The sequence below is a fragment of the Piliocolobus tephrosceles genome, chromosome 2 (assembly GCF_002776525.5).
Source record: "Piliocolobus tephrosceles isolate RC106 chromosome 2, ASM277652v3, whole genome shotgun sequence".
Taxonomy (NCBI): domain Eukaryota; kingdom Metazoa; phylum Chordata; class Mammalia; order Primates; family Cercopithecidae; genus Piliocolobus; species Piliocolobus tephrosceles.
The window spans coordinates 53381243-53399043 of record NC_045435.1 but is presented as its reverse complement, the minus strand read 5'-3'; the positions used below and the strand labels follow the sequence as shown (position 1 = coordinate 53399043).

At 37.2% G+C, this 17801-nt stretch overlaps 1 protein-coding gene across 2 annotated transcripts in view; it reads left to right on the top strand.

Moving 5' to 3' along the window:
- Positions 1–17801, top strand: part of GRM7 (glutamate metabotropic receptor 7) — an 880316-nt gene that overhangs the window by 815833 nt on the left and 46682 nt on the right. The window contains exons 9-10 of one of the 2 annotated variants that reach the window (XM_023218571.1): positions 3404–3650; positions 9698–9789. In XM_023218571.1, the coding sequence (XP_023074339.1) occupies positions 3404–3650; positions 9698–9768 (318 nt within the window). In that variant the 3' untranslated portion in view covers positions 9769–9789. The remainder of the gene's footprint in view (positions 1–3403; positions 3651–9697; positions 9790–17801) is intronic. The other variant, XM_023218573.2, reaches the window with a different exon arrangement.

The following is a 17801-nucleotide window of genomic DNA, read 5'->3' as shown; positions in this document are numbered from 1 at the left end:
ACTTTGGGAGGCTGAGGTGGGAGGATCACGAGGTCAGGAGATCAAGACCATCCTGGCTAACACGGTGAAACCCCATCTCTACTAAAAATTATCTGGGCATGGTGGCACATGCCTGTAGTCACAGCTACTCAGGAGGCTGAGGCAGGAGAATCACTTGAACCCACGAGGCAGAGGTTGCAGTGAGGTAAGATCACGCCACTGCACTCCAACCTGGGCAACAAAGGGAGACTTAGTCTTTAAAAAAAAAAAAAAAAAATTACATATTACTTATTAATACTATGTGCTAGGCCCTATACTAAACACTTTATAAATACTTATTTAATCAAGCAAGACAGCATTATGAGGTAGGTACTATTATGCCCATTTTGGAGATGCAGAAGCTGGGGGGAAGTAATTTGTCCAAGGTCACAAAACTAGTAAATGGGAATTGAACTCAGATAGGCTAGCTCTAGAATCTGCATTCTTATCCACTATGTGTGTAAAGAGGATTCAGGGGTGGAGGGGCTGTAGAAAAAATATGATTAGTGAAGTTTATTTCAGTTTTCACATATTTTTGAAGTGTTACCAGAGACTGCAAAAATTTTTTAAATGAAAATCAAAGTCTTGATGGTCTCTAGTTTAAAAATGATGAAACTAAACACTTCATAAAATAAACATCATAGTTGTAGAGTCCTAAATTGCTAAGTAGTCTTTGTTAAGAAAAAGTATGTACATTGCTGGGTATATATTCAAAAGACAACAAGTTGTTCTACCAAAAGACACATGTCCTCACGGCACTATTCACAATAGCAAAGACATGGAATCAACCTAGGTGCATCAACAGTGGGCTGGATAAAGAAAATGTGGTACATCTATACCATAAAAAAGAACAAAACCATGTTGAACTGTAGGCCATTTTTCTAGGTGAATTAACACAAACAGAAAATCACATCCCTCATATGTTCTTACTTACAAGGAAGAGCTAAACATTGGGTAGTCATGGAGATAAAGATGACAATAGACACTAGGGGCTAATAGAAGAGTGAGTAGGTTGAAAAACTAAATATTCGGTCCTATCTTCAGTACCTGGGTGTGGAATTGATACCCCAAACCTCAGCATCACGCAACATACCCATGTAATAAACCTGCACATGTACCCCTGAATCTAAAAGTTGAAAAAAGAAAACATATGTATACACACATACAAATATACATAAGCATATATGCATGTATAATTTATAATTACAAATAATAAAACAAGAAGTCTGAATAATTTCATCAACTGCAAAATTCAGTCATGAGCAGAAAAACAGAAACAAAACCTAAGATCCCATAGGTTTGTTGACATCCCTTTCCTTTTTGATCTAAGCCATGGTTTGCAAATCTCTCATAAGTACAGTGATAGTGGTGACAAAATTTGTCTATGTCTATAAAGCCCTATGACCATGTTAAGCCTTTCTTGAACAGTGTAGGCTGGCAGGGTGGAATGACATTAAAAGTCTAAGGGTATGCTAGTAGGGAAATATGAGCTTTAAAAATACGAACTAATTCACACTTTAAAGAGTCATTAATTCAACATTGTTTTGTCTTTCTATGTTACATTCATTAGGTATTATAGTCAGCAGCTGGTAGCTCCTTTTAACCATTTGGAGACATCCATATTCAAATTAATGTTGGCTAGAAAACTGTATTTTTTTCCAGCCAAGATGGCAAAGTTGTCTTTGATTTCACTATGGCCTCAGTTTGAAGAATTAAGATCAGAAATGTCCAGGCAGCCAATATGTCTAATGGAAATTTCCGTATATTTAGAGATAGGCTGTTTAACCAGTGAGTTATAGGTAGGAAAAAGGTGTGCATTAGACAAACACATGAGCCTATCCATTGTATATCTATCAAGTGCCTTCTTCGCAGACATAATAATGTCCCAGAGAGACAGATCCTGCCTTCATGGAACTTAAGACCTAGCGGGAAAATAGGCAGAAAAATGATCAAGGTACTGAGTGCATAATTGCAATGGAGACGGATGATCTAAAGAAGTCCTTTGAGAGTATATCAGTAAAGAAGCTGGCCTAGACTTGAGGCTGTGAGGGCAGCCTAGGATGGGTGTGCTAAGAAGAAAAGAAGGAACATTCCATACATAGGAAAACAAAAATAAAGAAAAGGGGCATGGAGAAAAGTTATTTGAATGAGTACAGTTCATTCACAAACTAAAGGATGGCACAAATGGGTGGGACCCTGGGAAGGCAAGACAGGGGATCAGGGGGTCAGGGAGGTAGGAAGTAGTGGACAATTAGTCAAAAAAGTAGGCCAGCACAAACCATGAGGGGCCTTGTGAACTTCCTTAAGAATGGGGGTTTTATCATCAATCAATAAGAAGGCATAGTTTGAAATACCATAGTTGAATCCATTGTCAAGGAACTAGGCCTTCCATGGACAGAAAAGGCAATGGTTGCTGGTTGTTTCATTTAAATAGCCTTTAGAAGTCATGCAAAACACAAGTATGACTGAATACATTGTGGGTGGGGTGGTGGAGTCCTAGATAATGGTAAGGCGTATTGTAGACAACTAGACCAAGACAAGTTGCCTATAGCTTTACTCTTAAGGATCACACACCTCCCTACGTTCTTCTACCATCAATTGTTCATATTTACACCGGACAGCAAGCAATTAGTTGATCTGATTTCTTGAGGAAACAATAGGAGACAAGGACAGAAATAGGGGCACCATCCAAACTGCAAATAACCCAACTCCAGAATACAATTTTGCATCTCATTAGTAATTTGACAATATAAAGAGTGGACAAGCCAACATCACTAGGTCTTTTTCACTTGTCATTTGTGGTTTGTAAGACAGAATTAAACAAGAAGGTCTTAGTTTTCAGAGAAACTCAACTCACTATTCGGCAGATAGGGAAAAGGTATGCCTTTCTAGAAAACAATATAAAAAGAGACATATATTAAGATAAAGACTTCTCAAAAGGCCTCAGAATCTCAATGTAGGAAGAAATCATGGAGTGTGAACCTTCTTTTACATGTATGAAAGATAAAACTTAACTATACCTTCAGATTACAGATTTCTATGGTCTTCATGTCTTTATATTTAGCTGACACTCTGATTAGAAGTCCTTCAACTATGATTAAAGGTCTACTCTGAACTTTAATATAGGAGACTTCTCTAGGGCAAGACTACGCTGAACTTTAATACAGGATCTAGTGCATGGATTGACCCAATAGCATTCAATCAATTAATATATGCATATACTCTCCAATAACTATGCAGAGTCGTTGTCCTTTCTTTTATTTATCAAAATGCCTGAAGATTGCTTTTATCTTAGCCATAGTCATTCTTGACATCGCTTTAAGTGTTCAGACCCCCTCTGCAGTCATTTTATTTGTAATAGTGCCTTGTGTGTTGTGTCTCCTAGCTCTACATACAAACTACCACGCTTACAATCTCCATGAACCTAAGTGCGTCAGTGGCGCTGGGGATGCTATACATGCCGAAAGTATACATCATCATTTTCCACCCTGAACTCAATGTCCAGAAACGGAAGCGAAGCTTCAAGGCGGTAGTCACAGCAGCCACCATGTCATCGAGGCTGTCACACAAACCCAGTGACAGACCCAACGGTGAGGCAAAGACAGAGCTCTGTGAAAACGTAGACCCAAACAGTAAGTAACTCTCCTTTTCTTTCATCTTCCCATCCTGCATCAGGAAGCTTAAGAAGAGGTGGGATGGGTGTGCTTGCGTCTCTGGAGAACTACTGTGATCGTTCTTGTCAATATGGACTGGGTTGCCTTGGTGAATGCTAACTTCTGCTCTTTTGAGTTTGACTCATTCCTGCCACCGTTTTCTTTTTGTTCCTTGTTGGAAAGAAGCTTTTGGAGGCTCTCCTTCAGAAGTGTGAAGCCTCCCCCTTCCCTTGCTGCTTGTCCTCTGGTACGGAATCCTCCAACTGACAAATGCACCTATCAGATTTTTCTTTCTTGCACTCTTCCTGTTAAGGCAACAACTTTTTTGTCAGGGAAACTTCCATACCTAATGAACTGTATTGGTAGGAATAAAACTGGAATAAATTAGAATTTTGGAAGCATAACTTTTTTCCTCTAGCATGTGAATGTTGAAAAAGTTATTTTTTACTGCTCAGGTCTTCTAGAAACATATAAAATATTGGAAAAAGTTGTCAAACTTTAATCCAAGTACACAGGACCAGATACTACCATGACAATGTCCTGTGGGAAAAACAGTGTCTACCATACCACTGGAGAAGAGTTTTATTCTATGCAAGACAAACCTTAGGGAAGAAATCTAAGGAAAAAAACGTTGGATATAAGATGCTATTATATGGCATATCTGCAAAACTCTAGGACCCTTTAGTCATGCCTGCAAATGTCCCCAGGTAAAATGGGCATATAGCTATCACTTTGTAAATAACACAAGACCAGCTCAAAGGTTAAATGCTTAGAATTCCTAATTGCTAATTTTACTAACAATATGGTGGCAAGAGTACATTTCAGATTTAAAATACTAGTTTTAAGATTTGTTTTTCCAGGAATATTTTGGCTAGTTGCATGTAGAATGAGGCAGATTCAAATATTTGTGATACTTATTCTGTTTAAGGCAGAAGGGATTTCAGGTTATCCATTAAGTCATTCATGACATATTATATTTCAGTTAGAAGCTGATCTTGTTGTCAAAGGCTTAATGCCAAACAGAAGGAAGTTTCCATTTTAAATACTCTTGAGGAAATCCTTTTTGCTCTGGAAATAAGAGAGATATCTTTAATAAAAACCAAGAAGCCAACTGGGTTTGCTCCTGACAAACACTACACACAAAGAACTGTGATTTTGACCTATCTCTATTTACGAATAGTTGAGTGAATGTTGTGAAATATTTTGAATATATGTAGACAAAGTAATAAGGTTAGTTAACAATATTGTGGGCCCCACTTTGACTTTTGACAGAAAACATCCTAGGACAAGGCTAAAGGAACATACTGAGAGAAGGGAGGAACAGAATGAATGATAGGCTGTGTTGTGTCTCCGGAGCAAGTGGCCAGTTGAGAGGAGGGCAAGTGGATGGTGACTTGCTGTGGCATTCAGTGTGATGTAGGAAGAGGCTTTGGGTTGAGACATACCTGGGTTCAAATCTAAACCACTCCATTTACTAGCTGTGTGGCTTTAAGAATCACTGAGCTTTTCTAAAACTCAATAAAATTATGTATAAAAGAGAGAATAACTTTGTCATAAATGTATCATAAAATATGATGTCTAGAAAATACTATATCAGCTAAATGTCAGTGTCCTTCCATTCCTGAAGAGGCAAAAAGCTTTGCTTAGAAATAAATTTCAGCATAATTTATTAAGATATAGTAGATATAAAGCTGCAGTTAAATGTACATTAAACATCACAGGGTAGATAAAACTAAATCCTCAAAAGAAGAATTTACGGCTGGGTGCGGTGGCTCACTCCTGTAATCCCAGCACTTTGGGAGGACAAGGTGGGTGGATCACCTGAGGTCAGGAGTTCGAGACTAGCCTGACCAACATGAAGAAACCCCATCTCTACTAAAAATACAAAATTAGCCAGGCGTGGTTGTGCTTGCCTATAATCCCAGCTACTCAGGAGGCTGAGGCAGGGGAATCGCTTGAACCCAGGAGGCAGAGGTCGCAGTGAGCTGAGATTGTGCCATTGCACTCCAGCCTGGGCAACAAGAGAAAAAATCTGTCTCAAAAAAAAAAAAAAAAAAAAAGAAGAAGAATTTACATGAACATATGTGTGCATCTATTAATCTATTATACCTATACCTGTGTTGTTAAATATATCTGTATATTTATAATTAGTGGCTTTTAATTATAGTTTGTTTTGTCAAATTTGCATTTCATAAAACCTTTATCTTGCAAATATTCCAATAACAGCTTTATTTTTGTATACACACACACAATTTAACTAGATACTGTTCAAAGTCAATAAACAGAAAACATAATTGGAAGTAATTGTACTAGGGAAAGAAAGACGAAATTAGAGGTTTTGAGTTTAGACAATTCGATACTATGCTATTTAAGAATTATTAACTTTCAAAAAACATTACTACTCTTGCTATTTAATGATAAGGTGCAATCCTTGTTGAGGCTTTTTTTGGGTATGACATTGGTTGTTAAAATGCTAACACTGACATTAATGCTAATGCTAGCATAAAGTACTCTTTGAAATAGGCATTACGCGGAATGCTTTGTGTGGAATATCTCACTTACTCCTCACAGTACATCTATAGAATAGATGTTGTTATTCTCATTTTACTGAGGAAACCTTGGCTTCACAAGATTAAGTAACATTACCAAAGCCACACATGTAGTTAACAGCAGAGGTTGGACTAAAACCCAGGTCTGACTCTTCAGCCCACGCTTGTTCCTCTTTGCTCCTCTGTTTCTTAGAATATGAATGGCATGTCAAAATTCCAATGCAGGAATTACTCTTTTGGTTTCCTTATTTGGTTATATAGTTTGTATATGCTGAATATAATGATGTTTGGTGGGAGATTCTTTAAACATACTGTAACGTATTATTGCTTGTTTTGTCTACGAAAACAGGAGTAACCTGAGCTCAAAGAAGGCTGCCCAGGTAGAGGCCTCATCTGATTAATTCAAAAATTATATTCCAATGATTCCATTTGGAATTCATTTGGTATCTCTTTCCTTGAAAAAGTTTCATAGGGTTTTTGTTGTTGCTCTAAGTGTCTACATGGAGCCAAGGTAAACAATACAGAAAAATAAAATAAAATAGAGCCTTTTTCTCACCACCAGTTGGAAAGATGTTTTTAATTGCTTTAGCTCTTTTGTTATTGTGTAGACACACCCTAAAACACCATGAAAACTTAACTAGATATCTGCTAAACCATAGGAGGAGATTCATGTACCTCCAAACATTGGGGTTTCTGATGACCCAGCTCTCAAAGGTCCCAAAAAAGAATCCAAAGAGCTTATCTGCACAAAAGCTGTCCAATAGTACTTTCTGCAGTGATGGTCATGTTTTGTGTGTGTGATGTCTAATAGAGTAAGCAAATATGGCTACTCAACTGAAGAAATACATTTGTTATTTTACTTAGTTTTTAATTAAGTAAACTTTATTTACATTGCATTTAAATTTAAACACACACTTGTGGCTGTGGCTACTGTATTGGACAGTGTAGCTCTAGAAATTGACAAGGATTTTATTCTAGGAAACTCAATTTGAGTCCACATTAGATATAGTTTCCAAAGTTTTAGTGTTGATACTGATCTAGGACTCAAAGTCAACTCAAAGAAATAAAACATTTGAGATAAGACAAACATACAAACAAATAGTCATTTAAAATGATCTCAAAATGAGCCACTAATAGGGAAAAAGTAACATCATAGACAGCAATGACATTTGAAAAACCAGTCCCCAGCAAGGCAAAAATGCATGTAATAGGAAAAGAACAATAGTGAAAAATTCAATTAATAAAAACAAACATGACTATGCTATGCTAGGTAACATTATAATATTCTGTTTAATGCCAAATATAGCTAAAATTATCTCCAGTATCTTAACTGTTGTAACAGAGATAAATGACATTATTTTCTGAATTTAAGCTGACTGGCTAAAAACAAAGAAAAACAGCTCATGCACTTGAAAAAGGAATTTGTCTCTCCAATAGGCAAATTCTGTACAATATTTTCTGAGGGAGGATGTCTGAGAGGAAGTAGAGTTTATACTATGAGCTGCAAAGTAAATAGTGGAACAGAAATGTCCTCTTATTCATTGTTGCTCTAAACACTTAGTCTCAATGTATTTCAATCTTTAGTGTTTTCATTTTTAACAGCTCTGCTCCATCACTGCAGTTTGCCATCTGGTGCATGCATGCTTCTACTCATCCAACTCCACACTGCAACTACATGTCTACATAAAAATGAATTTGCTTGCTGACTTAATATAGGAAGACATTTATACTACCATATTTTTTTTCTCAAGAAATACAATTATCCTGTTAGTTTGCTTCCTTAGCTAACAGTCCATTGTATGAAAGTAAAACTCCATTATGTGTGGAATAAACAAAAAGTAAATCTCAAAATTTCAATGTATCTGTGCACTGCTGGCATATTAGATATTCAGAATTGGGCCAATTCTTGCTGGTCTCTGCACTTAGATTGAAAAACAGCAAGCTCAGAGGGCATAGGGCTGTAGCTCAGCTACTTACTGAATTTTAGTTATGCAAATAAGACTTCCATTGCTAAAAGTTTAAAAGAACCTGGCCTCATTTGGATAGCTGTATATCTGGCCAAGATGATGCCTTCTCATATTCCTGTCTAAGAAGAAGGGTACCTCAAACTGTTTCTCCCACCTGCATCCTGAATTTGCAATGTTTCCCTGCACTTTCTACAGTTCACTTGGCAGATGTATGTTCATGGCAAACTTGTAGATGCCAGATAAACAAAATGCCATGGTTGTGCTTGGGCTATGGCTTACTGATGGCCATGACGATCCTTTTCAAGTTGGATGGATAATATTAACTAAGAGGCAGCATGGCTTTATTGGGATGGGTGGATAAGAACCACAGCCTTCTTCACCTGGACTGGTATCAACCAGAAGATATTCTGTAAATTGTCTTTGGCTTTCATGCTTTCTTTGGTAAAAGATCACAGTGCATAGTGAAGAGAGGCCTGGCCCTAAGCTACCTTTCTTTTAAGCTACCATCCATTTTCTAAGCTAATGCCCTGCAAGCAGTGCAGAGAAATACTTCAAGGATCTTAGCTAGATACAGAGAGTTTATTCTGGCAGGTCAGCAGCAACTAGAGATGGCAGGCTGGTGGACAGCAAGGGACAACCCTTTTTTTGGATGTGGAGATGTATGACTAATTAACTCACTCTGGGATAGAAAATGGACATAGACTACATAAAAGACTGGTTTAAGCTAATTAACACGTTGTATGGTGAAGCACATGTTAGAAGAATAACAATTTGCACCTAAAATACAAAATAAGGTATGGAATTGTATTCTGATGGTGTTTTTCTTGTGCTACCATTTTTGCATCTACAATCAGGAAAATACATAAATAACAACTTGTGATGTTCTCAACAAAATAAATTTATTACATAAAATAGGACTGTCAACATAAGGAGGTATGTTATTTTAAAAAAAAAGAAAAGAAAGCAAGCTCAGGCTGCTGGAAAATGGATGTGGGCACCAAAACTCTACACAAATAATGGTTCCTAGAAAATGCTAGAACACACTTCTGTGCTGTGTTAATTTGTTATGGTTCTTGTTTTGTTTTGCTTCTCCATTTGTTTGGATCCCTAACATTCTCAACATTATGTTACTTGTTTCATCCTCTTGGACTAACCACACAGGCTGGATAGCATGACTGGACTAGGCTGAGAAAAAAGGGCTGGCAAGAAGAAGAAAATAATGCTCTGAGCTGATAAATAAATTATGTTTGGGCTGGTTCCCTCAGCTGTTCCAACTCAAGCAAGTAAAACCCAACTCCCTTAACTCAAGAGGCACCAGTACTCCCATGTTCAGAGGTACCTGAATTGAGGTGACCTGGTCTACCAAAGGCTACTGAACCCACCAAAAGTGTGGGCATAATGTGTATGGTCTCTATCGCAGCCTTTTCCCAAAAGGAAAATAATAATAATAAAACATAATATCATGTGCACATTTATTTTATACATACCTATATATTTACTTTTCCTGTAGACTGTATACCACCAGTAAGAAAGAGTGTACAAAAGTCTGTTACTTGGTACACTATCCCACCAACAGTATAGCTTTTGACTGCTTTCCAAAAGGTAAGAAAACAATCTAATTCTTATTTATTTATGTGTTCTTGTCTCCAATGAGAATTAGAAATGTTTCCATGGAAACTGTGCATGATTACCTGAAAATATATCTATAGGAAGAAATAAATTTTCAAATATGATCTATTTGATAAGCTTAGTGCCACCAGCTGCCATTGGTTGTATGCCTGCTTAATTTTCTAAAGAATGTGTTTATGAGTATGTACACATTTGTCTTCCTGAACAGCTAGCCAGTAATTGCAGAGAGCTGTTGCTGGTCATTCTGACACATGCTCTACTTTAAAACTACCAGTGGTGAGAAACTATTTCACAGTATTTCTCAATGTATGCTTTCCTACTGTGGGTTTAGAAGGCAATGTGGAAAACCTACAAGGAGGGAAGGGGGATGCTTAGTAAATGCAAACCTAGTGAAATATTTGTTCTGCTTTATTTTTACTAAATACCTTCAAAGAAGTGTACACTAAAAAAGTATCCATTGAAATAGCAACAAATGACCTTACCATCTTTAACTCAAAATTGTCTTGGTTCCTTCTCTGCAGAAAATAAATAGGTTTACTGGCTGAATTGTCTTGGTTCCTTCTCTGCAGAAAATAAATTGGTTTACTGGTAGGGATTGATAATATGTTGATGATTTGTGGCTCATAGTTCTGCCTTTGAGAAACACTGAACCAACTTTACTCATCACACAAAAGCAGAGAAAGGGTCAATGAAAGACCACAAAGATCTAAAGATTAGTGTCAACGCTGGTTATACCCAAGAATACCAATAAATGCCAAAGGTGTTCAAATAAATAGATTAAATGATAATGTATTGTGTGATGTGTGAACCAAACACATGAGTGGGGTGGCATAAGAATAATAATGGATTCACCACAGAGGCTTTTATATTGCTTTAGGCTCTCACTAAAGAAAATATACTCTGAAAGAATATTATCATCACCCTGTTTCAGCCTAAGCAACATTATAAGACAGTGGAAAACAACACTTGCTATGGCAAGCATCCTCATCCATGTGGAACAGGGCATTCCAAACTATGGGAAAATATACAGTAGAGAATATGGAATACGTTATTAAAGTCATGTGGTGGCTTTGAGTAAAACATTCTCTTTAGAGTTTCTCTGAACCTCCTGTTGTACTTATAAAATAGAGAGACCTCTCTCTAGAGAGATCCCAAGAGAGTAAGCAGTGAGGTCGTACCACGGGAGGGGGAAAAATATTGCTTAATAATGTAGACTGGTCTTTCTCTTTCCTACATTGATAACATGGGACTTAGATAACTGTTCTGTTTCTTCCCATCTTTGTTTGTGTAATAGAATTCTGAATACGAATAATGTCTTGCTCTCTCTCTCTTTTATCCATTTAGTGTTGTAAGACAGGATAAGAGTACTTCCAAAGAGTAATGACATTTTCTGTTGACTTTAGACGGAGGCCAGCAACTTGGTCTTTAATTTAGGGTATATTGTTCACATAGTTATTTCCTTTTTCCCTATCAACATGATCTGTCCTAGTTTTTAAATAGGGCATTCTTTCCTCCCAGTGAATATGTAACTGTATTCCAATGAGATTTCAAGTTTTTTGTAGTACAAGTGCTTGTCAAAACACTGGAGCTCATCACTTTAATAGTCTTTTTACATGAGACTGACTAAGAATAAATAAGAAGGAATTTTCCCTGGGTAAAAATGATAGATTTAGTCTCAATCCATTAAAAATTCTCTTTTGCTCCTTTCTAAGTTGATGCCTTTGGTTTTAAAGGGAGTCAGATGAAAATATTTTAAGTCAACCTTTTGGTTAAAAAATACTTTTAGGATATACAGGTTAGAAGTAAATTCAAACTTGTAGTGAGAACTGTCTTACTTCAAAGATTTTGATGAGAGAAAGCAGTGAGGTCACATCATGAGAGGGGAATCATTGCTTAATAACGTGGACTGGTCTGTTTCCTATATCAATATCATAGGGCTTTTATTAGTTTATTATTCTATTTCATCCCGTCTTTGTTTCCACAATGGTATTCCAAATGCAAATAATAATTGTATTTGGTCTCCTTTTCTGACCAACTTAAATGTGACTTTAAATATTAAAGATAAACATTTTGTAGAGCTGCTTCAAAATAATTGGGGATATAAGTTGGTTTAAGTTACATTAATTCAAAGAACAGGTGATTTACTTGTTCAGGTCAATAATGAGACTAGTAAACTTGAAAGGTCAATGAAAGAAGTCTCTTAATGTTATGTGTTGAAATCCATTTCTAAGTGATTGCTTTCAGGGAGACAAGACAGTAAAAAGAAAATCACAGATTCAAGAGTAAACTTTCATACTACTGTGCTATTAAAACTTAGTGTCAGGCATCATGTCCGAACAAAGCCTAGTATAATGTTTACAGCAAATCAAATATTTGCTTATAGGTATTTGAAGGAAGTAGGTTCAAATTCAGATGGAACATAACCTAAGCCTGGTTTGAAAATGCATTCCATAACATGCCTCTGTTTAAAAGCACTCTCATGTGATGACCACTCTCAGCCAGGCATCTGCAGAATCAATACTTTCTGCATCCTTTACATGAATATTTATAAATTTTAAAACTCTGCAAAGTGTTATCAACCTAATGACATTTATGTCGAAATGCAATTAGGTACAAAATGAAAAGCACAATTAATCTGGCATCATCACCATGGCCAGGTCAGGAAATAAGTTTTGTTAGGAGGTAAATTTTCACAGCCTAGGATAGTATTTTGATTAAAAAAAAAAACGTTGAGAGTATAATTAAGCCTTGCGAGAATGCCAAACACATGAATTATATTACTGACATCCATTATTGAATATTACAAAAATCATATTTGATTTCTTATAATGAATGGGATTATTTGGCAATTTTAAGCTTTTTGGAACTGCGCAGTGCAAGTTTTTGTATCATGTTGGGACTCTCCCTCTTTAACATTCAATGTGATATCTCTGCTGTAACTGGAGACCACCTCCTCTTAAAATTCACTTTGAAACACTATAAATATAGCAAAGAATATATGTTATCTGACCTTTGACACTGAATCACCTTGGGAATAAACGCAGCTATAAATCTTTTTGGCATATTTCTCTCTGCCTATGAGGTATGTGAGACACCATCATTTCTCTCACCAAGGTTTGATATCTCAGCATATCTTCAAAATCCAATTAATATCTGCCGTCTTGGTTCTGCAACTTGAGTTCAACTTAAAGCACTGGATGAATGTTTACATGGCTATTGCTTCTCTCATTTCTTGCATAATGAAATGTACACATCATACCTCAAAGTCACAAAAACTATGTCAAGCTTTACATATATGCATTGCACTGCCCTATCTGGTCAAGGTTTTTTACTGAGTATCCTTAAATTGGGTCAATTAAAGAAATATTTTCCAAGCACCTCTCCTCCGGGCCATCCATGAACTGACTAGGAGTGGGGGACAGGAGGGGACAATGCCTTCAGGGAGCTCAGATCTGATGGAAGACTAAGGTAAGTAATAGACTCAAAGGTGACAAGGGCTCTTCCTCAAGGTATATACCAAGTGCCATCAAGCTACAGGTGGAGGCCATCACCCAGGATGTTTTGCTTGAGCTGCTCTTAAAAGATAAAGGGCTCCAGGCAGCCATAAAAGGAAAGGCACTCAAGGTAGGGGAAAGTATACACAAAGAACCTGGAGTACAAGAGAATATGACACGTTCTGGTACTAGAAAGCAGTTCTGTGAGGCTATTGGGTTTTGAGGCAGATAGTTTTAGGGAATGAAATGCAGAAGCAGCCTGAGGGTAGTAAGACTGAGTATCCTTTGTCTTTGTGCCTTTAAGTACAAGGGCTAGTAAGTACTAGGCTGTGAGAAAATGTGCTTGGAATGAGTGGAGCACAATACCTCCCATACCAAAGGCTCCTATTACCTAGAACTCGGTAGATGCACAGTAAACATTTATAAGTGAAAATTTATTAGCAATAATAAATATTATGAAAACAATAATAAGTCTACAGCCTCAGTAGGTGGAATTATATTCTTCCAGATAAAGCCTCTAAGGTCACAAAGACCACCCTAAAAGACAATGTACAAACCTGATGTCACGGGTTTCAAAAATATGGTGTAGTTCTAAGGTACAGCTCCTAAAAATGGGTGTCAGTGCTACATCTGGGCTTGTGTAATTAATTTCTTTTGTTGTGCTAAACCCATTTATAAACCAACAAAGTTTTATGCCTATTTTATTTCACAGACCACAGATAATCTACACTTTCAAAGTGCACATGAACTTGAAAGATTCCATTGGACATGGATCCTAAGGACTTGCTTTAAATAGTTACAGATTCTAATTTGGTAAACACAAAAACATAAGCAGTTGAATTGATGGTTTTCTGACTATTGAGTGCATTTCCTTAGAGACTGTCATTCAGGACAGATTTTGCCTTTTATCATGATACCAAATATCATTTGCCTTTAAAAAACACTGTGTATCCTAAACCAAGGTCAGTTAATCTCCAAAATCTTTCTTTCCCCCAATTATTGTGAATGAGCATCTTCCCAATATTCAAGAGAGGTGACCCTTGTGACTCGTTTCCATCTACTAAAGATGTATCTCAACTTTGCAGAATTTTTTTTTTTTTTTTTTGGCTGTACAGTGGAACTTGGATTACACTTTAAATTAACTTTCTCTAGGAATCAAAGGTAATCATTATTTCTCTCTATGATCTACATGACTATTCTCATTTTTTTTTCAAGTTGAAGATTAGTTTTCAATTCCCTTTATATCTCTGCCCTCTTTCATAGTAACCTCTGAAGACCTCAGCTTGCACAAAGAGGATTGAGATAACATTTCCAAAGCTTGTTCTTCCTGAGCTGACCCAACACTTAGAAAAACGTGACATGGATCAGCAACCCCATTTGCTGTAAGTGTTGGTCCAAGTATTGGGTATAACCTTGTATGTGCTATCCTTTTCTCTGGCCAAGAATAAGAAAAACTGGACTGGAAGTCCCACCCTGGCTCTGATACTTGGGGTAGCAAAAGCTTCATCACTTAATGGATCTCTGATTGTGGATAAGTTCCAATCCTCAGTTTCCTCTTTAATAAGATGGAAATAAGCTAATCTTGATGAGGTACCATGGAGGTCGCATGAGATTCTGTATATGAAAGCTCTCTTTTGTAAGGGCTGACTGTGCATATGTCAGGGTACATAAGATAACATTGTTGGTCTCTGCTTATCTGTGTTACTTTATTTTATTTTGTTTATTTATTTGAGATGGAGTCTCACTCTGTCATCCAGCCTGGAGTGCAATGGCGCAATCTTGGCTCACTGCAATGTCCGCCTCCCAGGTGATTCTCCTGCCTCAGTCTCCCAAGTAGCTGGGATTACAGACATGTACCACCACGCCTGGCTAATTTTTGTATTTTTAGTAGAGAGGGGGGTTTCATCATGTTGGTCAGGCTGGTCTCGAACTCCTGACCTCGTGATCCACCCACCTCAGCCTCCCAAAGTGCTGGGATTACAGGTATGAGCCACTGTGCCCAGCCCTGTGTTTTATTTTAATTGGCTTTCTTTTCTCTTTTTTGTTTTGTTTACATTTTTGTCTATCATAAACTCTTAGAGTTGGAAGTCATGATATCTAGGATTGCCAATAAAGTCAGGCAAGCTTTTCTGTAGGTACAACAATCTCTATTTTCAAGATAGTTTACCGTGGCCTTTTGATGCATCATTAGTAGTCTTTTGGCTTGGTGAAATTGAGAGAGAAGGCTATCAGTCACTCAGCAAAGCTGCTGTGGGCCAGATAGGCTCATACCACCTGATATATGAACCACTACATGTGATTAACTTCGACAGGTAGCTCCTGGCCGGCTGGCAAGCTGAAGAGCATTTTAAGTACAAATAATAGTTCTGCAGTATGTCTTGAGTGATAGAGTAATGACTGAGTGGAACAGATTCCCTTAATTTTAGCTCATGAAAACACATTTGGTTTCCTTTAGAAGCTGGGATCCTACCAAAAAAACAATTAACAAAACTTCTCAGAGATCTTCCTTGATACTTTGAAGTCTGGGTTTTATTGCACTTATATTAAATATGGGACCACCCTGGAGGGCCAGACTCATTCATCTCAGTCTTCAAAGGGCCTATCATGATCATTTGCAGCAATTTAATATTTTCATCATATTTTCACTATTGCTGCAAAGTGTAGAATGTACTCAACTATCTGTTGAGGCAGGTCTTATTGAAAGTTGTGAAAACTGACGTAGAGCAGTGAATTAACTTCCTGGTAACACACATCAATGAGTGGCAGAGTAGACACCTGTACTGAGGTCTTGCGGCCAGAGATCTTTCTAATGATTTTTTCTGAAATGGAATGGAATAGGGTGAAATATCTCAGTCTACATCATCTATCTCACCATCATTTCTTGTTCTCATAAGTTGATTCCAGAGGCCCTCAGTTTGCTAAAGATTAGATAGGTCCTCCAGGGTTTCAAGGAGGGAAACATAATCTGACTTCAGGGCCATTGTGGAGTGAGATGCATCTTACTTTTTTTTTTTTTTCTTTATGGTATTGCAAAGACCACTGGATATAATTTCACTTCCTCTTGGATTTTTTTTTTTTTTTTTTGATGGTCTAAAAAATTAAACACTATATTTCCTGTTACAAAGAACGTGATCTGCTGGAACTGGAAATGTTTAATTCTCAGAATTCATTGAAATCCATTGATGATCATATTTGACATCTACTGGTCATCCTGAGTGAAGTTTAGCCATTCAGAGTTCAAGCCATGGGTCTTCATATACAGATGGTTATAAGCAGACTCACCTCTGCTTAAGGTAATCAAGTTTGTCATGGAAACATGAGCAAAGGTAATTAAACTCAGAAGATTTGCTAGCATTAAAAAATAGCAAATCCCTGGAACAAAAATGTGAAAAGCTAATTCCCCCACCCCTTCATCACCTGCTTTTCTCTCTGCTTTTGCCATAGCAAAGCTCTATAAAGAAACTGGCCACCAGGGTCATTATCAGTCTGAGCTGAAAATTTGATTAAGTTGGCCTCCTAGGGTTAGCATGAAAAATGCTACATTTTTGTTCTTGGAACTTAATTCCTCTTGCCCTCATTTTTGTCATGCTTGCAAATTTCATTTGCATTTAATTTCCCGTGGTTTGCCAAAGTCCAGACTGAGACTTGAGCTGTTGTTTTTATTCAGGTGAGAGATGCAACTGCAATTGACCATCTGCACTGGCATCTAGTCAAGTGATTGTCTGAGGCAAGTATCTGTCCTTCTAAGTGTCCTAAGGAAGCTTTGCTACCCAGCCCACCAATGAACTTATTGAATGAAAGAGACCTTATCCTGTTTGCATGAGTTTAGTCATGGGCAGTTCTCATCACATGCCAGCAACATCCTCTTAATATTCCAGCATAATTAAGGAAATTGCACTAAAGATGTCTTGAGATCATGGCCCACTAGAATCTTGTCTAGGAGTTTTATTTAAGGAAGACATCAGTGACATCAAATGAAGAAGAGATCCCTACTGCAATCTACTGTGATCTACTGTGATGCAATACTGAAAAGCCAGTCTCTTCCTGGATATTGAATTCTCAGTTTATTCTGGGTCAAGTCAGCAGGAAGAGTAGCATTCATAGGGGGTTCTGACCCATTCCCATTTACAGGAAAAGAAAATCAAATAAGGTATCAGTAGGTGAAACTTAATCATTAGTGCCAAGCAAGAAAATGCTGATTCTTTAGAAAAGATCATCTCTCTGTGTCTAAATTTCCTTATCTGCAAAATATCACCTCATATGGTAGTAGTGAGAAATAAATAAAGGTAAAGGACTTAGATCAGAATTTAGCATAATAGCAATTCAAATGTTAACCATCAGTGTTGTGATGGTGTCATCTCAAATTAACTGGATTTTCTGTTTCTATTTCCTCTAGGAAAGGATTTTGGAGATTCCCATCTGATATTCTTCTATTTGGTCTCTTGTACCCATTGTCTTCCTGTACCACACACATAATAAAGTTTAAGAATG